Raw genomic sequence first — 24,319 nt, forward strand, 5'->3', positions numbered from 1 at the left:
ATTCTGTCCTGGCAACTAAAAAAAGAAGAAAGCTCTAGAATGATCAACTCAATTCAAACTGAAACAGGACCTGTAACATATAACCCAACAGAAATTAATGACTCATTTAAACAGTTTTACTCCCATTTATACACATCAGAACCACCAGATAACCTGAGCAATATTGTTGACTTTTTGTCCACGATTGAACTGCCCAAACTGAGCCAGGAAGAACAAAATAGTCTTGATCTACCTTTCACTTTAAATGAAATTGAAAAAGCTCTGGGCACATTACAAACAGGCAAATCACCAGGAGAAGATGGATTTCCTCCAGAATTTTACAAGGAATTTAAAGATTTACTCCTCCCACTTCTCATGGATGTCATCAACTTAGCCTGTAAAACTCAAAAACTCCCAGAATCATTCTCAACAGCCATAATCACTGTGATCTACAAAAAAAATAGAGATCCATTGAAGTGCTCTTCTTATCGACCAATATCATTGTTGAATACAGATTACAAATTGATTTCCAAGGCTTTGGCTACCAGAGTTAGCCAATACCTGCCACAGTTAATAAATCCAGACCAAAATGGCTTCATTCAAAAACGTTCCTCTGCTAATAACTTGTGCAGGCTTTTTAATCTCATTCACTTAACAAAATCTGAAACAGAACCTAGTATAGCCGTTGCTTTGGATGCTGAAAAAGCATTTGACAGGCTAGAATGGTCCTATTTATTCAAAGTATTAGCCAAATTTGGGTTTGGTCCATTATTTATTAATTGGGTTCAGACTCTCTACCATAAACCCCAGGCAAGAATCAGCACCAATGGACAGATTTCAACACCATTTCCCTTAAGCAGATCGAGTCAACAGGGTTGCCCTTTGTCTCCAGCACTTTTTGTCTTGGCAATTGAGCCATTAGCTGAAGTAATTAGACAAGACCCCGACTTAAAAGGCTTTCAGGTAGATCAAACAGTTCACAAAATTAATCTCCTGGCAGATGTTATAATTTTATACCTCAAAGACCGCGGTAACTCTCTTTCCAAATTACAGACTGTGTTGCATACATATGGCAATATCTCAGGCTACAAAGTAAATTTAGAAAAAAGTGAAATTATTCCATTGACAAATTTTGATCATTCCACCCTCCGGCGCACGAATCCATACAGATGGCCTCCAGATGGTATAAAATACCTTGGGATAGTTGTAGACAACAACCTCAAAAACCTGTACAAATTGAATTACCTTCCACTGCTCAATAAAATAGATGATGATTTACGAAGGTGGATGGGTCTACCCCTCACTTTAATTGGTAGAGTTAACTGTATTAAAATGAATGTACAACCAAGGTTGCAATATTTGTTTCAATCCCTACCAATTGCATTGCCACAATCATTTTTTAAAACTCTCAATGGATGTGTCAGACAATTCATATGGAACGGTAAAGTACCTCGGGTATCTATGGCAAAATTAACTTGGGACTATGGTTCAGGAGGACTTTGACTACCGAACTTTAAAAATTATTACTTGGCAGCTCAGATGAGGTTCATTTCATCTCTGTTTGAGGAGAAAGATGCTCCTTCTTGGATACAGATTGGACTACACTCCCTGAAAGAAAAGGTTCACACTGATTTTATATATAAGCACAACTCTGTGACAGTCAACAACAGGACGGATAACCCCATACTGAGGCATCTGGTTAAACTTTGGTATGGGGTTCATAAAGGTCTTGGATTGAAAGTTGGACTTTCACCCAGGACACCTTTAAAACAAAATGAACTCATACCAATGACTCTTGATAGTAAGATTTTGGAGGCACAATTTGGGGGGGGGGGGGGGGGGGGGAATCTTCCTTTCTTTGTTGTGCTACACATCTGTATACTGTTGGTATATTGATGTTTCTTTTGTATTTACTGAAAAACTGAAAATAAAATAATAAAAAAAAAAACCCACACTGCTGTTAAACACACTGCTGTTACATACTGCTGTTGTTGTAAACACACTGCTGTTAAACACACTGCTGTTAAAGACACTGCTGTTGTTGTAAACACACTGCTGTTCTACACACTGTTTTACTGCTGTTGTACATTTGCTGCTGTTATACACACACTGCTTTTATTTGACTGTTTCTTTGTGTGTGTGTGTGTGTGTGTGTGTGTGTGTGGGTTTGTCAGTGTGTAAGTGTGAGTCTTACAGGGGGGACAGCTGCTGCCCAGGTCTCCACCTCAGGGGCCTCCTGGTTCTGGTCCTGAGCCGGGGATGTTTCTGCAGGATGCTGAGGGGCTCCTGATGTAGCTGCTCCTCCATCCTCCTCCTTTAGGGAGTCTGCAGTTGGGGACACACTCTCCGCCATCTGGAAGGGGGGGTCATATGATTAACACCAGAGGCCCCTAGTGTTCCTGGACCTGGATTATGAAGCTGGATTTTCTCTGGGTAAGGTAACTTCAGGGTTAACCCTTGGTTTTCCATCCTATGACACTGGTTCACTTCTTACCAGGATAAATCACCACAGTAACTTATGCTGAACCGCTAGCCTGCTCTGGAGCAGGTTAAGATCTGGATCAGAGATCAGTGAATAAAGAAACACCACTTCCTGAACAATCCTGCCCATTCTTAGAAGATCCTGTCAGCGTTGGTGTGTGCATCGTGAGAGGAGCTCCTAAGAGAGAAAGAGTTTTGAGGGATAGATAGAATTCTTTAATGTCCCTGATGACATCCTGTACCAGAGATACAGATTGTCATCAGATGGACTGAGCTACATCTGCAGACTGATGGAGCCACATGTTACAAATGTTACACATCACAGTCAGGCTCATCTGAAATAATGAGGTTAATAATACTGGTCACACCAGGCAGAACTGCAGAAACATGAATTTATGGAACACAGCCACTTGTGCCATCATGGTCGTCGACAAACGTTTTTCACGGGCGAAAAAATAAAGACTGTGACAAAACATAACTGACATTTTCGTCACAAAATTGACGAGATGAAAAATGTTTGGGAGGGACGAAGGCCCGGAGTGGCTCCGGGTTGAAATGTATCACAGAAGCTGATAACACTGTCCACGGCTGCCTACACCAGCTTTGCTTTTTTTCCTCATAAACAGCTGCCTGTTACCTTTACAACATGTCCGAGCATGTGCACGAACAGCAGTGCTTGTCAGAGGATCATGAGAACAAATACAAACTTTTATTATTACACAGTCTATGGTACAAACACAATTATATAGACAGTAAGAAGAGCAAGAAAAGGCAAGAAATAACAGAAGATAAGCACCAGACCCCGGCATCTAATGGCCATATGTGGCCACATGTGCCAAACTTTTTCACCAAGACGAGCTGTGGGATGAAAAAGAAACTCTGGATGGAGAGGATGAAACGGGTAGGGCAAGATGTAAGAAAAAATATACCGCTGCCTGCAAACCCCTTTATGTAAGTTATAACATAACGCCAAATTAATCAAGAAATTGTATTATAACGTCAGTCCGGACACTGAAAGGATGACACCGATTTGTAATACAACACTATTAAACTGGCCACTGTCGGCTGGGACCATGTCAACTAACAAGTTAAAGAAACAGAGAAAAATGAAAATGAATGACTAATAACAGTCTAACCTCTCTTAGCTCACACACATCTCCGCCCCTCTCTCCCACTGCACTCTCATTCTTTTCCTGTTGCCTTCACTGACTTAACACAATGGGAACAATGAACATCCACACTCACACATAACAAGTATCAGAGCAGTTACATTACAATGTGACGCCACATAACTGTGAACGTCTCTGTCTGTAGCCCCTCAGCAGCAGCAGCAGTTACACAGGAGGAGAACTAAGAACAGTTTGCAGAACTTTGCACAATTTTCAGGACGTTTTCACAACAGTTAGGTTGTTTACATTGTATCTGACTAAAATCTTTTAATATTTTGTCGACTAAAACTAAACTAAGACTAAAAGACTAAAGACTAGACTACGACTAAAACTCTCATGGTATTAAGTCAACTAAAACTAGACTAAGACTGAAAGGTTTTAGATGACTAAACTATGACAAGACTTAAATATTGTGTGATTCAAAAGACTAAGACTAAAATATTATTTACTGGCAAAATTACGGTGTCACGGTGAGGAGTTAAGAATCAGACCAAAGCGTGCACACACTGGGTGAGGTTGGTGGGGGCTGGGCCTCAAAGAACTGAATGGAAATCTAAAACAAAGGCAAGACACTGAGGAAGAGCTCTACCCCAACGTCTGTGCTGTAATAAAGTCAAACTGAGTGATCAGAGTGCTGTCTGTTCATACTGTCTGATCATTTAATTTTGATCAATCTTGTGAATTTACTCATTAAAAGATTCAGTAACTTCCTGCCAGTACTCCTTTCTGGAATTTGCTGCAGCAGTGTTGCTTTTAGTCCTGGATGATGTGTGTGAGTACTCTGTGTTTCTGAAGAATAAGTGTCTGCTCCTTCAGCGTAAAGGAGGCTGCTCTGCAGGGTTTCTCCATGTTTGTGATTGGTCAGGCGCTGCAAACTCCACCCCTTTTATCTTTAATGTGAAAGTTCACTGATCAAGACTAGAAATCCCTGGGTTCACTTCCTGAGTAGATGTCCAGCTTCACAGTACCTCTGATCCGGACTGAGAATGTCTGGTTCAGTCAGCCCAGCTAGCAGAGAGATCCTGGATTTGTTAATCAAGCTTCAAAGAACAGGCCCTCGGTCTGCAGTGATGTGGACTCAGCTCAAAATGACAGAAAGATTCAGACTTACCTCATCATTCAAACTCTGTAAGGAGGGGTCAGCCTGCTCCCTGTCCCTCTGGTAGACCTGGGAACACACCTCAGGTTAAAAAAAGGAGGGGGGGGGGGTGAAGGTGCTGGAAGCAAAGAGCAGACCTGTGTCTGTGTGTGTGTGTGCGTGTATATCACTTATGCCTGATGTACCTGTGTGTAGATGACGTAGCCCTGGATGTGGTCTTCAGTAACTGGGTTGTGGTCAAGGATCACGTGAAGTCTGATGGACATCATACTGGTGAGCCAGTTCACCAGACTGGGATTAACCTCTGCAGACATCCTCCTCTGAACACACACACACACACACACACACACACACACACACACACACACACACACACACACACACACACACACACACACACACACACACACACACACACACACACACACACACACACACACACACTTGGCCAGTCACCAAATTTCAGTTCAATAGAGCACCTTTGGGATGTGGTGGAACGGGAGATTCTCATCATGGATGTTCAGACAACAAATCTGCAGCAACTGTGTGATGCTATCATGTCAATATGGACCAAACTCTCTGAGGAATGTTTCCAGGACCTTGTTGAATCTATGACATGAAGGAAATCAACTTCGTGCTGTGCATGTGTTTGCACTCATATGTTTATTTCTTTATTTCCTAATGTTTTCTGTTTTTTAAAGTTTGAGATAAATAAATAAATAAATAAATATAAATAAAGTTTTAAACAGCTTTACATTGATCAGGACGGAGCTCCTCTGGGCCACAGTAGGGTGAGGAGCTTCAGGGTGAGAAAAAAAGGTCATCAAGCAGAGCACAAACCCAGTCGGGATTTGTTTACCATGAATACCATGCAAATATAGACATCTTAGCATGGTATTCTTACAACCAGCAGTGTCTCTGGCTTTATTAATTGCAACTGTGTCACCCTTTTATGTGAATTTTTCTTTGTAGACCTCATACAACTCCATGAGGAGTATTTGCTCCTCCGAGGAAAACGTCTCTGCTCTTGGTTTTGACATGATTTTGTCTTTTTGACAATCAACACGTTTGGGCTTTTTATCTAGTGCGGACGCGTGCTCAGTGGCAGCTTGGATCAGCCTGGCTTGGATCAGCCTGGCTTGGATCAGCCTGGCTTGGATCAGCCTGGCTTGGATCAGCCTGGCTTGGATCAGCCTGGCTTGAATACGCGTCTCTAAAAAAATCGTGGAGCCTCGTTAGTGAAATGAGTTGCAGCCAAGACTAAAGTGGATGCTTATTCATGAGGTTAATGACAGTTCAAATATTTGAAAATCATTGTCTATTCCTAGCAGAGTGTGTGTTAGTGTGTATAAAGTTTGTCTGTGTAGAGTGTGTGTGTGTTTTCAGAGTGTGTGTGTTTGTGTGTTAGTGTCTGTGTAGAGAGAGTGTTACTGTGTGTGTTCAGACTGTGTGTGTTCAGACTGTGTGTGTGTTCAGCGTGTGTAATACTGACGATCATGTGGTTGATGACAGTGGTCAGGGCTCTCTGCTCTCCTCTCAGACAGAACAGGTTTAGAGCCAGACACTCAAACAGTCCCTGAGTACACAGCAGCAGGAGACGGGGCCCGAATGACTGATCTATGACCAAACAACACACACACATACACACACACACACACACACACACACACACACACACACACACACACACACACACACACACACACACACACACGATAATCACACAAACTTGTAGTAGCATTGATTCTCAACAAGCTGTTCTTCACAACAACAAAGACAACATCCTGAGTGTACTGTTTGGTGTTGATGTGTGTGCATACGTTCATGCATGTGTGCGACACAGTGTGTGTTTGTGTTTGTGTGTGTGTGTGTGTGTGTGTGTGTGTGTGTGTGTGTGTGTGTGTGTGTGTGTCTTATCCTCTCCAGTTCCTTGACAGTGGGAGGTCACCGTACCCACCTTACACACCAGCCCTTCTCCTCCAGAGGTGCATGTGTGAATGCAGATATGCAAGTGTGGTCTTCATGGGTTTGAGGTGGTACATGGCTCTGCCCCCCTGAGGGACAGTCTGACTCTGGTCTAGGTGCTGAAGGGCACGGTCATGTTGGCCATCCAAACTGTGCTATGATCAAGCACAATTGCCCCCACCCCCTGCAGTGCCGTTTCCCTACCGAAGAGTACAGCCAGCGGTCACACTACTCCAATGTGAACCAGACTTTAGCAGGTGTCACATACACATGCATGGCCCGCCTACATCACCGCGAAGCGTCTGTTTACATGTCAGCACAATGAAACACAGACAACACTGCTACTTGAGAGACTTTTAGACTTATGGTAAGTCGTTGTCCAACATAGCCCTCTAACACCCGGCTTTGTTGAAAATGATTGTTGCGAGGTAGGGCTGCACGATATGGCTAAAATCCAATATCTTGATATATTTTTGGCTATATCAGGATACACAATACTGTCAATATATATATATATATATATATATATATATATATATATATATATATATATATATATATATATATATATATATGATTTCTCCTCTAAATCACAAAATAAATGTTTAGTTCAGCCCTTTGATGCACAAAACGATACCATACCGGTACAAAGATTCAAGCAGACTCTTCAGTTAAATTTTTATAATGTGAATTCTGAAAGGGGAAAATCACCACAAGGTTCAGTTAAGCTAACCAAACTTTCAAACCAAACTTTATGTAGTAACATATTTTCAGTTCAAGTTAAATATCATGCAGGTTTATTTAACTAGCTGATTATATTATATGATATTATTATATGATATTACAATATAGGCACTGTATTGAGGAAACACTCCATAAACTTTCACTGCTATGCAGATGACACTCAGCTTTACTTGTCAATGAAGCCTGAAGAAACCAACCGCTTATCTAAACTTGAAGCATGCCTCAAAGACGTAAGGTCCTGGATGAGCAGAAACTTCTTACTGCTGAACTCAGGGAAGACTGAAGTCATTGTTCTTGGACCTAAACATCTCAGAGAAGCTTTCATGAACAACATCGCCGCCTCTGACGACATCAGCTTGGCTTCCAGCACCACTGTCAGGAACCTGGGAGTTCTTTTGGATCAGGACCTGTCCTTTCTCTCTCACATCCAACAGGTCTCAAGGACGGCCTTTTTTCATCTTCATAATATCAAGAGAATTAGACACATCTTGTCTCGGAGCGATGCTGAGAAACTAGTCCATGCTTTCGTTTCTTCTAGTAGTTTCTTTTATCCAGCTGTCCTAATAAGTCTATTAGGACTCTTCAGCTGGTTCAGAATGCTGCTGCTCAGGTACTGACTTGGACTGGGAGGAGAGAGCACATCTCTCCAGTGTTAGCGTCTCTTCACTGGTTACCTATAAAATCTAGGATAGAGTGTAAATTTCTTCTTCTGACTTACAAAGCTCTTAATGGCATCGGGCCATCCTATCTTAAAGACTTAATTGTTCCGGATTATCCGTCCAGGTCACAGCAGTCTCAACATGCAGGTCTGCTCATTGTACCTCGGGTCTCTAAAAGTAGTACGTACCGGGGGAGGTCCGGGGAGCAGGTCTCAACCTTTAGGAGTAGACTAAAAACTTTCCTTTTTGATAAAACTTATAGTTAGAGCTGGATCAGGTCTGAACCAGCTCTTATTGGCCACACCAAATGCGAATTCGCGAATTTACAGGCGGGTCAGTCTGTGATGCACCATGTGAACACCCGAGTCTGGACGCTGGACTATTTTGACAAGCTGAGGGGCTGACGCGCATCACTGTGCAGAGGAAGTAGAGCACCCGCTCATTTAAAGACAGAAAGCCCAAAAGAGCAGCTGAAAAACTGAGCTGTGGTTTCCAAAGCATGACAGGAGAGTGTGTGAAATCAATGCCTGCTGCCTCTCCCTGGTAATCCACCTCCACTGGCCCTGCTTGGCTGTTCCCTGAGACCTCATCCTCGACCCCCCCCACCCATGTTCCCGGTGGTCTCCCTGGGAATAATGAAGGGGTCAAGGAAAGAGAGGACCGCAGAGAACTTCCATCTTTTCCCTGCCCCTGCCCCGCTCCTTTTTTTCCTCCTCTCTATCAGGAAGGTGTCCCTGAGGCTCTTCCATCTTTTACGACCAAACTCCACTGAGCAAAACACAGTCAGAGTCAGTGATGACCCCAGGCAAATCCAGCTGGAAACACATATTTACAGAACTTACCTTCTAAACTTGTCTCCTCAGGGGCTTTCACTCAAGCCTGCTCCTTTTTTTCTGGTCTCTGTAGAGAACACACGTCGTATCGTACAACTCTGGATGATGACATACCGCACAGATTATTTTCTCCTCCATCTTCCGGCGAGGTTGGAGTCGGAGCAGGTGGCGGTTCCCCCCCAATGTCATCAAATCAGTGATGTTGGGGGGGAATGTCACTGCTGGTTAGCTGCCGCGGCTCAGCCTCACGCAAATTTGTGTCGAAAGTTCAATATTTCAACTTGAGCGTAGAGGCGTCTGGATGCCCCAAACATGCCACGCAAACGTCCAGAGTCCAGCGCGCTGTTCGGGACGAATTGGCGTCCAAACGCATCTTTACATTGACTTTGTATGTAATCTCGACGCAACTTCACATCCAGTGTGGCCATTCCATTAGTCATGCTGCTATAGGTTTAGACTGCCGGGGGGAACTGACACACAGGGCTCCTGTTTCCCTCTCTGTCTGTCAGTCTAACTTCTAGTCTTACTGTCCTGTTATAGTTACTGACCATACACCTCTCTGGGAGGCTCTGAGTTTGTCTCAAAGGTTCCTCGGGATCACAGCGATAGCATCTGGAGTCGGCCTGCTGCTGTGCTCCTGTCCGACTCCAGATGCTATCGCTGTGGATTATTGTCGAGAATGGCCCCAGGTTTCACCTCAACTGTCGCCACAATGCCAAACTTAGGACTATGTCTGTGTCTCTCGCTCCCTTTCTGCGTGTGAGTGCATGTGTGTGTCTCCCTCTCCCTCTGTCACGCCCCCCCTCTATATTTCTTTCTCCTACTCTCTCTTCTCTATCTGTCTCTCTAACCCCAACACAGTCTCCTCAGATGTCTGTCTAACATGAGTCTGGTTCTGTCCGAGGTTTCTGCCCGTTAAAGGGAAGTTGTTCCTCTCCATTGTAACTTGCTAACTGCTGCAAAGTCCTGTACTCATGGTGGATTAAGATAAGATCAGACTCCGTATCTTGTCTTAATGTTGGGTTTCTGCTAATAACATTTTATTAACATTTACGGGTCTAGACCTGTAAATGTTTTTGTAAAGTGTCTTGAGATAACGTTTGTTAGGATCTGGCGCTATACAAATAAAGACTGATATGTTATATTATATAATATTATATTATATTGTATTATCAGTGGTGGGACTTGATTAAAAAATAAATCGAATTAATTATGCCATTTGTAATTAATTAATTGTAATTAATTGCATTTTAATCACATCAATATTCAACATCAGAAGCAACACTTTTCAAGCTCAACAGATTTTGGTAGAAGACTAAATCATTGAATATTCTCATACACAAGTTTAAACAACAAAATCCTGTTTATTTTGGTTAGAAGATGTTTTTTTTGTGGACACTACTTTCAAGTACATTCATCAGCCATAATGTGGTATATAGTGCTGTCAGGAGATAAAAAAATAATCATATTATTTACAGGATTTGTTATCAATTGATCTAATTAATCACATTTTAATCTTATATCTACTTAAGGTCCCCACATAAAGAATTTGAACTGTAGGGCATTATAAAATTATAGTGCATGACTAATCAAATGAATTCATGAAAAAGAGCAGATTTGTAAATCCTTTTTTTTTCCCAAATGGTCAATATTAATTAAAATGTCTGTGTTCCCCCAAAGTATTGGATTCAACTCCTCCCTTTCTTTGCTTTGCAGCTCGGAGTTCTCTTTATGGTGTATTATTACATATTCGTATAAACTTGTGGTGTTGCCACAGAACCTTATTTGTTTTCTGAAAACATCAAAGCTTACAGTATTTTGGTATTCAGCTGTAAAATAACACCAAACTCCTCTCTGCCATAATGCAGTGCACAGCTGATTGCTGTGACTAAACAGCAAGCAGGGAGGGGGAGGGGCAGAGTGCGCAGCAAAGCGAAAGTGCAAGTCAAGAATGTGTTGCCTCTGTTTCTCTTTTTGCAGAGCTAGGAGAGAATCAGGCAGGGAACATACAGGCAGTAAAGCAAGCCCAAATACTTTAGAAGACGAGCCCCAAGATCCACATCCTGCGACTGATGAGATGTGCAAGTGACTTTTTTCTCTCCTTTCCTAATACAAAACATGCATGCACAGGATAGTTTTTCTGGGTGGGCAGGGGAGTGTGGTGCTCGCTGTGAGAGGGGCACCAGCAGAGCAGCAGAGAGTGAAACGATACATCTCACTTGCAACAACCCACCATATATCGACTATATTTGATATATATATCGCACAGCCCTATTAAGAGGTGCACTTGCAGCGATCATATGTCATGGATTACACATGCTGTCCGCGTGATTGTGCTTGTGCATGAAGTAAACTGTGCTAAAGCCCACCTCTCCAAAGCGTGCCAAAGCAGAGAAGAGAATCATGCTCAAGCACAGCATGGTCGTGGGCACACTGGCCATTTTGAAACTGCTTTAGGGCTGAAGCGTGCTTAAAAACAGTATGGTTTGCCAGTGTGACTGTGAAGGGTGAACTCCTCCCTCTACCTGAGCAGTGCAGGATGTGTGAGGCCATCTGAGTGAACTTCAGCCTGAGGAACAACAGGTTGGTCTGCACGATGTCCACTCCACCCCTGACTGTTTCTGAGGCCTACACACACACACACACACACACACACACACACACACACACACACACACACACACACACACACACAGCTGATTGGCATTATGCTTCCACAGTAGAACAGTGTGTGTTGCATTAGTAAAGGAGGTTCTTACAAAGGTGTCAGTGATGTACTCCTCCAGCCCATTAATGAGCTCCTCAGCTGCTGCCTTAACACACACACACACACAAACACAAAAAAACAATTAACAACTGAACACACTAACAGAAGGCTGGAACATGAACTCATTAACCAGTGTCTGTGTGTGCGTGTATGTGTGTGTGTGTGTGTGTGTGTGTGTGTGTGTGTGTGTGTGTCTGTGCCATCTTACAGAGATGTTGGTCTCAGTGGGCTCTCGACCCTGCAGGTAGTGTTCAGTAAAGAAATCTCTGAGCTGGGGCTGTATGCGGCTCAGCGGCTGAGCGTTCCCGTGTAACAGCAAAACCATGTCCACCATGGAGAAACTTTGGCACACCAAAGACAGAAGGTCCCCAAAAAACCCTTCAGAAGGAGAACCGGACCATTAGATCATCAGCAAGAGCTGAATCGAACCAGAAACACAAGATGCTCTATGGTTAGCTCCACTCTAAGCTCCATGATTAGCTCAATGGTTAGCTCTATGGTCAGCTCCATGGCTAGCTCTATGTTTAGCTCTATGGTCAGCTATGTGGTTAACTCTATGGCTAGCGCTATAGGTGGCTTTCTGATTAGCTCTATGGTTAGCACCATGGTCAGCTCTATGGTTAGCTATATGATCAGCTCGAAGCAATGAAGGTGGACGCTTTCCTTCAAGCTCCCTCCTCCCTACCTGCCCTGCTTTCAGCTTGGTCTGTCTCTGTCTGAACTATCAGAGCCTCTCTTTGTGTCCTATCCAAATTCCCAAATCATGGATTTGATCGTCTGGTGTCTCAAAACAATTGATCGAATTTTCTCAATGAGGAAACTGGGCAAAGGGGAGCCTGCCTGCCCTGGCAGAACGTTTACAGCCAGGTTTACGATCCACCCCTGGGAGACTTGGAGGACTGTAAGACCATATGACTGTCGATCCTTTCTGTTGAGGATGTTGAAGATGTCTACATACTTGGAATTATGATAACTGCCTTTCTGCTGTTTGGGGCTGGTGGTTTTCTGATTTATCACAGATTTCAGAAGCCACAGGCTGCAGCTTTGGCAATCGACAAGCAGCCCGTCATTGTGGGATTGTGCAGGGCTGTCAACACTCAGACTCAAGTGATATGTGAACTTAACCACAGGCAGGATAGGATGGGTAACAACTTAGTGGAGTTGTCAGCTTTGCTTGGCTGTGATGGGCCACCAAATTAGGTCATTTACAGATGACCAGTAAAACTCTACAGTAGATGGAAAATTTTAGTCTGCCTGATCCAAACAATTTTTATCTCTCTTTTGGCTCCTTTGTTTTGGCTTTGGAAGTCTGATAACGCTCTACTCTCCTGGATTGTACGCAGAATGATGCTCTACCTCCTCCAATCCCGCACCTTCCTCCTGTGAACTTGTCTCTGGATCTAACTCTTCGAGGTTGTCCCAACGGCAGACGTGGCCTCGTCACCATCAGACGGCAGACATTGTCGAGTCTGGGCGGGGATGAGTCCATGGGCTTACACACACACACACACACACACACATGAAGTTACATGGCACACACACAACCTTGGACTCAACGCCTTCTTTGGCTCTGTTACAGTTCAGCTGCAGAGGGTTGATGGGCACGTGCCCCAGTAAGGCTGCGTGCGCGCCCCTCCATGACTGAGCAGTGACATTTGTGCAAGTCTTTGAGTTTTTGTCTGTTATCATATGCTTATATGCTGAGGTGTTTTTTTTACCTCAAAGTACACCCCCTGTTGGAGTATAGTCTATAATTGACTTTTTTTCTCCCAATGTTGTTATTTTATATTTATTGCAAAGGGGCGCTGGGTAGCTAGCAGCTCCTAGGTTTATCCCATTCCTGTTTGTTTTTCCCATGTCTAAGTTTGTTTTCTTGTTTGTTTTCTTATTTGTCTTGGAAGGGTTGTCACTGAAATGAAAGTATTCTGATTCTGATTGTAAGCTCTATGCTAGTCCTATGGTTACCTCTATGGTTAGCTCTATGTTAGCCCTAAGGTTAACTCTAGGGTTAGCCCTATGGTCCACTCTATTGCAAGCTCAATGGTTAGCCTTATGGTTAGAATTATGGTAAGCTCCTTGCATAACTCTAAGGCAAGCTCCATGGTGAGCTCTATAGTAAACTACAGTCAGCTCTATGGTTAGAACCACTGTCGGCTCTATGATCAGCTCAATGGTTAGCTCTGAGGAAAGCTCTAAGGTAAGCTCAATGGTTAGCATAATGGTTAGCTCTGTGGTCAGCTTCATGGTTAGCATAATGGTTAGCTTCATGGTTTGCTATATGATCAGCTCTATGGTAAGCTCCATGGTAAGCTCTATGGTTGGCTCAATGGTTAAGTCCATGGTTAGCTCTATGATAGCTTCAGGATTAGCTCCATGGTTAGCCCCATTGTTAGCTATATGGTCAGCCACATGGTTTGTTGCAAGTCAGAACATATTAAGGCACAGACTTTAAAAAAAGTTAATGCTGTTGAAGCACAGAGTGGTAACTCTGTCCAAACCCACCCACAGCGTCTCCTGAGCCTGGGCTGAACAGGTTGCTGGTCTGGGAAAGTCTCTGAATGAACTGGGCGATACTCTCTCCGCCCCCTTGCTGAGCCCCCAGAGAGCTCATCATGGTGGACAGAATGCCCTGCACAATGCCTGTGAACAGCTCTTGGCTCAGAGAATCGCCACTGCTGACAGGCTGTGGGGCGGTGGGGCCAACAGGCCGGGGAAGGGGCAGGCCTCCAGGGGTGCCAGCAGGAGGCTAAGCAGAAACAAAAGGAGAAGATTATGAGTTATTTAAAACATGCAAGTTCTGAACATAGTCAACCTACAGAAGGGACGCTTCCTGTCTCTACCTGGGCTCACCTCCACCTGGACTTACCTGGTTGGAGTCTGACAGGTCCTGAAAGAAGCCCGGCCCCCCTGGCAGAGTCACAGTGATGGAGGGAGCAGGTCCAGACCCCGTACCCCTGCCTCCTGCTGCTATTGTCCCGCCCAAAAGAGAGCCCAAGAGCTGGGCCAGGTTCCCCTCAGCAGTGCCCTCTGCTGGCTGCATGTTGGAAAGATGGGTGGAGGTCTGAGTGGGGTTAGTAGAGGGGGGAGGAGAGGTGGAGGAGGAGTCAGAGGAGGATGAGATCATGTGATCACCTGCAGGAGTCAGGAGATGAGACAAACTGTTAAACTGTGTCACTCTGCTAAAGGATGTTCATGACATGCAGTCAGGTTTCTTTGAGTCTTCTGAGAGACGTATTGGTCAATCCTTCACAAACAGATTGTGTTTGTGTGTTCTGGAACAGAGAGTAGACGCACACCTGTGTGTCCTGGAGTCAGCAGCTGCCCCACCAGACCACTGATCATCTGGGTGAGGGAGGGAGGAGGTAGAGGGGGAGCCTGAGGAAGAGGAAGAGCTGTTTGGTAACATGCCAACATTTTAACAAGGCTTAAAAACGGTAGATATTAACACAGAGGAGGAGGGAGAGAAAGAGCCCAATGAAGATTCATGTGTTTTTTTTTTGGTGTTGACTCAGGGTGGATGTGTGTGTTCCAGCTCATTGATTAAACATAGAGATGAAACAATGAGGGTACACCCCTCTTTTAATCTTGCTCTGTGTACTTTGTGTTGGATCAGACAGCTGATCCTCTTCAGGCTCAAACTTCCAGGTCCCTTCTTCATCACTGCCTAGTTCTGCTTTAAAGGGGCTGTAAGTTTCTGAGTGATTTTCTAGAAGTCCCCCTTCTTGATATATGCCTGATCCTAATCACTTTAAAATGAGATTATCAGCACCAATATTACAGTTTAAAGGTTATTTTAAAATGCTACTTCTTAGCTTCCTGATTGGGTCAAGCAGGACCTGACTGATTTACGGCGTGTCTCTATGACAACATCACGCAGGCTGACGAAGTTTAGTTGACAGAAGAGAGATCACTTTTGTTCTCTGCTGAAAATGATTTCTGTGATTGGTTTTGTAGTGATGGTGGACACTGGAGCCTAAGCCTAAGCACAGAAGAGCAGAAGAAAGATTAACAAGAGAGAGACAGAGCACAAGCTAAAGGCTAAAAGGACTAAACTGTTTGTGATAATGTTGAGTCCAACCCACAGTCAGTAGTTATTCTGCAGTGGTCTGTTCAAACTTGAGAGTCTATCACTAAAATGAAGAGTGAGGTTATGTTAGCTCTGATTGGTAGATGACTGGTAGGACACAACCAGGATTCACTAACGTTACACATTAAAGACATGTCTTAGAGCACCCAGCTGTCAGCTGAGCTAAATATAGACAGCTACTAAACTACATACAAACTGACAGTGTTTACTTGTTGTCAGGTTAGCCTACAGATACATCGGAGCACAGGGCTGCCAATAGCACTACATTTAGCGGGCTACTACGTTTGCTTGATGTCACGTTCAAACCATAGCTCTACGTAACTGTACTGATAAATACCTTACCCAAGCATGTTGTATCACGTAAAAGTTGTCTTGAACAAAGAAAATTTGTTTGGATCCAATCTTCATTTTATTCCAAATAAACACACAACCTCGCTAAAAGTAATTTATGTCAGCATGTGTGAGACTGTTATTGTTGTTTTCAAAAACTCTAAAATCTGTCTCTAAGCTGCTCCCTCTGTTCTCACACAAAAATAAAACCTTAAACATCAGTGATGTCAAAGGAAATGTTCCCACAGGATATTTACATCCTTCATCTAGGAGACGTAACACAAGACCAGCAAGTGGCACTGTGAGACCCACGTTGATTTCATAATAACTTATCATGATAAATGAGTCTTGGTGGAACAGCGTCGTACTCTGCTCAGGTGTTACCTGACCAGCAGAGGGTACTGTTGCCCTCAGGTTGATGGTAGTTCTTCTGGTTCCTGTGGGCGGGGGGAGGCGGGGAGAAAAGGAGGGTCTGGTGATGACCACCCTGGCCTGAGTGGGGTGGGAGGGCTGTGGGGTGGTGGTCCCTTCAGGTGCTGGTCCTGATCCTGGTGTCATATGAGATGGGTCTCCACCAGAGGCTGCAGCAACCATGACAGCAGCCTGCTGGGAGATCTGATGGACGATGGCCTGCATGAACTCAGGGGGGAGACCTGTCGGGGAAGGATTGGGATGGCTGCTAAGGGTCTGTACCTGAAGCACCTGTCTGTTTCTTATGCATGAATACTTGATAGAATAACTCACCTGTCTGTGGTGTTTGCGCAGCAGGAGTCTGGCCTGCAGTGTGGGAGGCAGCAGCTGACTCACCTGTTTAAATGAAGTTTAGAGGAACAGAAAGAGGACTGAATCTTAAAACACAACCTGACTGGCAACCGTAAAGATCACGTCTTACCATTGATGTTCATCTGCATCATGACCACCGGCTCCATGGTTTGATGAGTGATTTGGATCACTCTAGGTCCTCCTGTCTCTCCCTGATGATTGGTCCCATTGTAAGAAGTAGGCGGGGTCTGGCCTACAGCCTGCTGCTCTGATTGGCCAGCAGTCTGAGGGGGTGGGCCCTCAGATATCTGTCTCCCATTAGATGCCATGGTGACAGTGGTCCCCAGGTTGATCTGTTGTAGACAGAGAAAGACTGAATGTGGTCTGAATGTTTTGCCTTTGTGAGTGAAAACCACAGATTGTAGAATTAACGGAGATAGTCTCTGTGACGTCAGCTGTCTCTTACTGAAACAGACATCTGAAGGAAGGAAGTTGTTGACAGGGGCCACATTGGAAATTGGGCGAAATTTGAGCCTCCACAATAACAAGCAGCTGAGTTAGACAAGAGTAACTCCTGCATGGCCAGCAGGGTCAGCAGAATCAGGAAGGCCAGCAGGGCCAACAACAGAAAATACTCACTCACACACTCCACCAGTTGTGGACTTACTGGGAGAGGGACATGAGGCAGACCAGCCTGGACCATGACTGGATGGGCCAGATGGGTGATTGGTCGAACCACATACAGGTGACGAGGGGGAGGAGCTGCCAGGTTACAGCGCAGGTTGCCCAGGACGACAAGGGTGTTACCAAGGAGACATAGAGCATCACCAACCAGGTTCAGGACACGCTGATCCTCCTCTCTCTCTTCAATCTAAGCAGGAAACAGAGACAGGGGAGAACTTAGGATATGAGGACAGAAGGACATGAAGTATATATGATTTAGTGAAGTGAAGGCATGAGGATATGAGAAAATGAGGTTAAGAGGACATAAAGATGTGAGGGAATGTGAATGTAAGAACATGAGGACACAAGGACAAGAGGATGGAGTAGGACTAACATGGGGACATAAAGTCATGGGGTCATGAGACATGTAGACACAAGAACATGTATATATACGGACATGAGGGTATGAAAACATAGGGATCTGAGAACTTAAGGGTTAGATATGACTGCAAACGTATATAATGACACAAGGACACAAGAACACAAGGATCGAGACATGGACAGGTTACAACATAATGTCATTAAGACATAAGCTTATTAGGAAACAAAGTCTTGAGGAGGTGAGGACAAAGACCTGAGGACTAGGGCACAAGGATATTAGGACATAAGGGCATGAAGACAGGAGGATGTGAGAATATGAGGTTATTGGGACATAAGGATCTAGGGTTATAAAGTAACAAGGACGGGAAGAGGGGAGGATTGGAGGACCATGAGGATATGAGGACATGAGGATTGCAGAAGTGTGTGTGCGTGCGTGTGTTTACGTTGTTGTTGTAGTCTGCAGAAGTCGCTGAACCCAAGATGGAGTGTGTTCTCTCTATAAATGGTTGTAACCTCTCCTCCATCCTCCTCACCTCTGACAACACATCCACAAACTCTGCAGGACTGGGGTGGCTAAGGACGGGCACACACAGACACACACACTTCACTTCAGTACATAAAAAACACAGTATGATGAAGACTTTGCATAGCGTGTGTGTGTTCAGCATATTCAGCCACTGTATCTCCTGATCAGAGCCCCCTATCTGTCTCTTAGTTCTTATCTAAACTGATAAACAGTCAAACTGGAGAACAACAGTTGTTACCCCAACCCTCAGACTTTGTTTTAGAGAGGAGTACTCGTAGGAGAGTCAGAGACCCTGATAGGATGTATCCTGAGGTTTTGTTGTAGCAGCTTCAGTGAAAGGAGCAGAGTCCTTTTAACTCTCTCTCCATATGTCTTTTAAAATTTCAGCATGACTCTCTGAGCAGCTCTTCTCAGTTCTTTAATTAGGGTTCTTGCCTGAATGGAGAGGTTCCTATTGTTTTTGCTCTGTTTCTTTCTTATTATCATTTCACATGCCAGTAAATCGCTAATTTAGACCCCCTAAACATGCTCAAAAACTCACCAATATTGGCACACACCTCACAATCACGAAAAAATTTGATATGATTCAAAACTTGATCTCTGACATCCCATAATTTCCTCTCTAGCGCCATCTAGACACAATGAAATGGCATTTTTCCCCTTTCGACAAAAATTAACTCCCCTGAAACCACAACTGTCTATTGGCTTGTCATTCGTCAAGAAGACGGAATGGACCCTGCTTTATCAAAGTTGTTGTTTCAGAAACAGTTTTTGAATGACAAGCCCCCAAAGTCAATAAACCCCAAAGAAGCCCTCTTAGCTCCCTCCATTAGTAACAATAGGAGAGAAGCCTCCAGCTTCATGCAAGCTGCTGCGTTTGGGCCTTTACACAAAAAAAGTAAAAGTCACACAGCTTTAGAAATGACATGGCTGAATTCCTGACAAAATTTACCACAAAAATCCTCTATCTGCAGGCATCCGGTTGAGCAGCCACATGGAGTAGGAGCAACATAAGCCGCGTTTCCATCAAGCAGTCCGGTTTCATTCAGTACGGTTGGCACGGTTTGGTACAGTTAAGCCTTATCCCGTTTGCGTTTCCACAGCAGAACTGTGCCCTGTGGTGGTAGGCAGTGTGTAAGCCGGATGCTGAAAGCCGCAGCTGTTAAACAATAGCGTGATGCCATAGCAGCGGGACAGTTTACCCCGCTAATAAATCGAAAACGTAGAAGAAAATTGCAACACAGTAAACAAAGAGCACAGATGGAAGACATGCAGCATTTGGTCCTCTCTGTGATTGGCATGTAGCTCTTTGTTACAAAGTGTAATCAAGCTTTGTTTCAGAGAAGTCTGTGTGCCGCCAGGAGAAATGCAGCCGCTGTCGGGGTAAGTGGTGATTCTTTTGACCAATCAACGGTCTGCAGAGTTGTGTTGTAGGTCCACCTTCCAAAAGCGGATCGGTTCAGTCTGCCATCCATACGAATAGGTCCCAAAAAGTGGGACGACTCGTCTCGGTTATTTGGGGATCTATGATAAGTCAGTGGAAACGCCACAAAATTTGCGCTGTAAGGAGACGAACCGAACCGGTCTGCTTGGTGGCAACGCAGCTATAGAGTAGCTCCTACTAACTTTCATCTTTTCACACTCCATTCCTTCACTTGAAGACTAGAAAGTGTTCTGATTTGTTGGTATCTGTTACCTTTGTGTGGGGCAATATGTAATGTGATACGGCTTCAAAAACTGGTAAATCTTTCAAAAAGTACGACTCGTCATCGACACGTAGCTAACGTAGCAGTTGATGCCGTCGCTGCACTACTTGAACAACACCGTAAGGCGCCAGATGCCGACTTCAACAAGTCTTTTAGCCTGCTGGAAGCTAAGCTTGACCAAGTACGGTTTACGGTGGAAGAACCTGGGGTCCCTTGAACTGGGGTCCGACGACCAACATGTCAGGTATTAGGAAAATATCTGCTCAGGTCTGCAGGAAGACAACTCTAAACTCAACTCAAGGTCACCGACCTGGAGGTTCCAAAGCAGATGGCAAAACCTACGTATCTTTGATGGAGTCAGGTGAACACCCTACCAAATTCTTTCCTGAACTACTGTTTGAGGAGTTTGGGAAAGACACCCTGCAGTCCCCCCCCAGATACTAAGCCAGCCCTGGGTCAACAACTGCACCCAGTCATCCCACCGACTACACTGCAACCGGATTAAAGATCTTCTCATCTGAGAGATGATGGAGACCCGATAACCGTGGTCAGCAGATCTGTATTGTAGCGGACTAGTAGAAGTCTTGACTCAGCGTGCCCAATACAGAGTGGTGATGTACAAGCAGGGACTGAATCCCTCTCTCCTTTAGCCTGCGCGGCTTCACATCACACTCCCAATTGGGGACAAGGAGTGGTAACGCTCAGTGGACGAAGCACAAAAATATGTGAAAGACCATCCTGCTACGGCTCTGTTTCCATGAGAGACTAAACTGAGTTTTGTTTTATTATTATCATGATGATTTTTTGGTTAGTTTGCTTGTTTTTTCACCCCACAGACTAGTTATACTGCATGCCGTTAACTGCTCACTGTAATTACAAGACATGAGAACCATGGGGACTCAATGGCCTGGTCAGGACATGGTTTCATTCAGTTAGCACACCGTGAGTATAGCCCCTAAAGTTATATTCTCAAGACATTTTTTAAAGTGAAACTGGTCACATTTTATCAAATATATTTTTCTTTCCTAGCACTTGGAGTTCAGTTACAAAGGACCTGTAAAAATCCCATTTGTGTGGTTAACTTGAGTTTCTCAAGAGTTTATACCATTACGCTTTCTTACTCTCAAAATATTAATACACGATCATCTTAACTTCTTAAGCTGGAATGTTAAGGGTTTAAAACATCCGGTCAAGAGGAGGAGAGTGCTCACACACGTTAAACAACTCAAAGCTGCAATTTCATTCTTTCTTTTTTTTTTTTCAATACATTTTTTTATTGGAAGAAAATTCACAGTGAAAAAGCAGTACAGAATGAACAAGAGGGCTTCCAATGATTCATTTCCCCTCCCATTTTTCATTCCTCCCACATTCCCACCCTTGTCAAAAAGAACAGAACTACCTGTGACAAATAATTAGTAAAAAAAAATAAAATAAAATAATTAACAAAGGTCGACAGACAAGTGAAATAAAGAATGTTGACATACCATTATATATATATATATATATATATATATATAATAAAATAAATAAAAAGTAAATAAATTAAGGGGAAAACCTGAGCTTTTCAAGCTTAATGGGCAATAACACCTTGGGGTTGAGGGAGCTTCCAATTAAATAGTACGAGTCGCCTAGCCAACAGGGTTGTAAATGCAAGGACTGTTCGCATGGTTTTGGAGGAATGAGGCTGCAAGGGGGAACCAAAAAGGGCCGAAAGAGGATCAGGAGAGATAGTGGTGTTATAAGCTTTGCTAAGAGTAATAAAGATTTCAGACCAAAATGTGGCAAGCCTGGGGCAAAACCAAAACATATGGGAATGGTTGGCTGGAGATTGATGGCATCTGTTACATGAGTCAGTTACATTAGGATATATCCGTGATAGCCTCCTATTAGTGAAATGAACCCTGTGTATAACTTTACACTGTAAAAGGCCGTGCTGTGCACAGATTGAAGAGGAGTGAACCAACTGTAAAACCCGTTGCCAGTAATCAACATAAAGTGTGGCTCCAAGCTCCCGTTCCCAGGAATCCTTAGGACTGATGCTGGGGTGTCAATAGTAGAATTAGTAAGGCTATAGATACAAGAGATTAACAATTTTCCGAATAAGAATAAAACGCCTTGCCTGAAAAAACAAAATAGGTGGGATTTAGGCAGATCAAATTTTGTTGAAAGCTCAGAAAAGAACATGAATGTTCCTTGATTGTAAAGGTCCCTCAGTTTAGTTATTCCTTTATCAAACCAAGTGTGGAAGGCCAAATCAGTGCAAGAGGGCAGAAACTGGTGATTATTCACAAGGGGTGCGAGGTCTGAGGCTCTATGGAGGCCCAGGTTTTTCCTTAATTGAACCCAGATTTTGACAGAGTTGTTGAGCACAGGGCTTGGGGAAAATTTCGAGGGTGTTAATGGGAGCTGAGAGCAAAACAGGGAGTGAAGGGAAAATTTAGAGGAGGACAGTTCCATAACTACCCATGCAGGGCATTCTACACCTGCTGGGTTGGTAACCAAAAATAAAAGTTTGTGAATATTACAGGACCAGTAATAATGTAAGAAATTGGGCAGTGCCAAGCCACCAAGAGCCTTTGGGAGTTGCAGGATAGATCTTCTGATGCGTGGATTTTTATTGCCCAACAGGAAGGAATTTATTAACTGGTCAAGTGATCTAAAAAAAAAGCTTCTTAATGAGGACAGGGATATGTGAAAACAGATACAAAAACTTGGGTAAGATAAAAATTTGACTAAACTAACACGACCTACTCGGGATAAAGGTAGACCAGACCATATGTCAAAGTCTACTTTACATCTTTCCAAGAGAGCAGCAAAGTTTTTGGAGAAAAGTTGGTTAAATGAATTTGAAATATGCACCCCCAAATATTTAAATCCGTCTGTAGCATATCTAAAAGGAAAAAAGGGGGTATATTTCTGGCCAAAGAGTTAATGGGGAGAAGTTCGCTCTTATGGAGGTTAAGCTTATAACCTGAATAGGCCCCAAATTTGTCAAATATTTTTAAAACCACAGGGAGAGATGCAACTGGATTAGACATATACAGATGGAGGTCATCAGCATATAATGATAACTTCTAAACTGTACCAGCTCTGGTGATGCCCTCAAACCCACCCTCCTGACGTAACCAGATAGCGAGAGGTTCAATAGGCAAATAGGAGGGGAGAAAGAGGGCAACCTTGTCTGGTTCCACGATAGAGGGGAAATGGGGCAGAGTGGAGGCCATTTATGTTAATGTAAGCAACTGGGTCTGCGTAAAGCAATCTGATTCAAGATATAAATGCTGGAAGGAAACCGAATTTTTGCAAAACAAAAAAAAGGAAACTCCACTCCACCCTGTCGAAGGCCTTCTCTGCATCTAAAGAGATAATCACTTCTGGAGCAATCAGACTGGGAGCACTGGTGATATTAAGAAGCCTCCTTGTGTTATGGAATGAGTGCCTTCCTAGCATGAAACCTGTTTGATCAATTGCTATTATATTAGGTAGGATTTGCTGTAGGCGTAGGGCGAGGATTTTTGACAGGATCTTTAGGTCAACAATTAGAAGAGAAATTGGCCTGTAGCTACCACACAAAAGAGGATCCTTATCACTCTTAAGCAGGAGAGAAATGGAGGCCTCTGACAGGGTGGGAGGCAGGTGGCTTTCAGCAAAGGATTCATTATACATGCTTTGGAGGACTGGAGCAATAGTGGGAGAAAATAACTTAAAAAATTCAACAGTAAACCCATCAGGCCCTGGGGTTTTTCCACTTTGAAGTGACATAATTGCCTGCTGTACTTCCTTCACAGAAATTTGATTTCCCAGGCCCCTACATAAATCCTCATTTAACTTGGGAAAAACAATCTTATCTAGAGGGTTGTCACCCTCCCAAACATCAGAAGGGCATTGTGAGGAGACTAAAATGAACAAAAATGTTACAAATCTTGGTAGGATCTGAGGTAACTTCACCCGACGCAGATTTTATCTTGGGGATCGATCTGGATAATGCAGCCGCACATGCCTGATGCACTAATAATCTTCCTTTGTTCCCAGTCGTAAAGAAACGTTGCTTAGTGAGGAATAACTGCTTCTGTGTTTTACTTGTGGATAATAAATCAAATTTGGACTGAAGCTGAGGGCGCTCTTTGTAAAGAGCAGGGGTCGGACATATATTTACATATTTCCTTTA

General features: G+C 43.8%; 1 protein-coding gene and 1 pseudogene across 5 annotated transcripts in view; one reads left to right on the forward strand and one right to left on the reverse strand.

Annotated features, from left to right (window-relative positions):
- bag6l (BCL2 associated athanogene 6, like) overlaps nucleotides 1-24,319 on the reverse strand; it is a 75,889-nt gene that overhangs the window by 27,309 nt on the left and 24,261 nt on the right. For 4 of the 5 annotated variants that reach the window (XM_074687339.1, XM_074687337.1, XM_074687335.1 and 1 more), the window contains exons 7-21: nucleotides 18,363-18,492; nucleotides 17,543-17,746; nucleotides 17,006-17,228; nucleotides 16,858-16,920; nucleotides 16,498-16,766; nucleotides 14,993-15,071; nucleotides 14,563-14,828; nucleotides 14,199-14,442; nucleotides 11,905-12,074; nucleotides 11,689-11,742; nucleotides 11,455-11,557; nucleotides 6,221-6,345; nucleotides 4,914-5,048; nucleotides 4,741-4,797; nucleotides 2,174-2,332 (exon numbers count right to left, since the gene is read on the reverse strand). In XM_074687339.1, the coding sequence (XP_074543440.1) occupies nucleotides 2,174-2,332; nucleotides 4,741-4,797; nucleotides 4,914-5,048; nucleotides 6,221-6,345; nucleotides 11,455-11,557; nucleotides 11,689-11,742; nucleotides 11,905-12,074; nucleotides 14,199-14,442; nucleotides 14,563-14,828; nucleotides 14,993-15,071; nucleotides 16,498-16,766; nucleotides 16,858-16,920; nucleotides 17,006-17,228; nucleotides 17,543-17,746; nucleotides 18,363-18,492 (2,281 nt within the window). The other variant, XM_074687340.1, reaches the window with a different exon arrangement.
- LOC141803237 (uncharacterized) lies at nucleotides 6,851-8,500 on the forward strand (annotated as a pseudogene).

The sequence above is a fragment of the Halichoeres trimaculatus genome, unplaced genomic scaffold (assembly GCF_033239565.1).
Source record: "Halichoeres trimaculatus isolate MK-OKI-2021-1 unplaced genomic scaffold, fHalTri1.1 fHalTri1_scaffold_14, whole genome shotgun sequence".
NCBI classification, from domain to species: domain Eukaryota; kingdom Metazoa; phylum Chordata; class Actinopteri; order Labriformes; family Labridae; genus Halichoeres; species Halichoeres trimaculatus.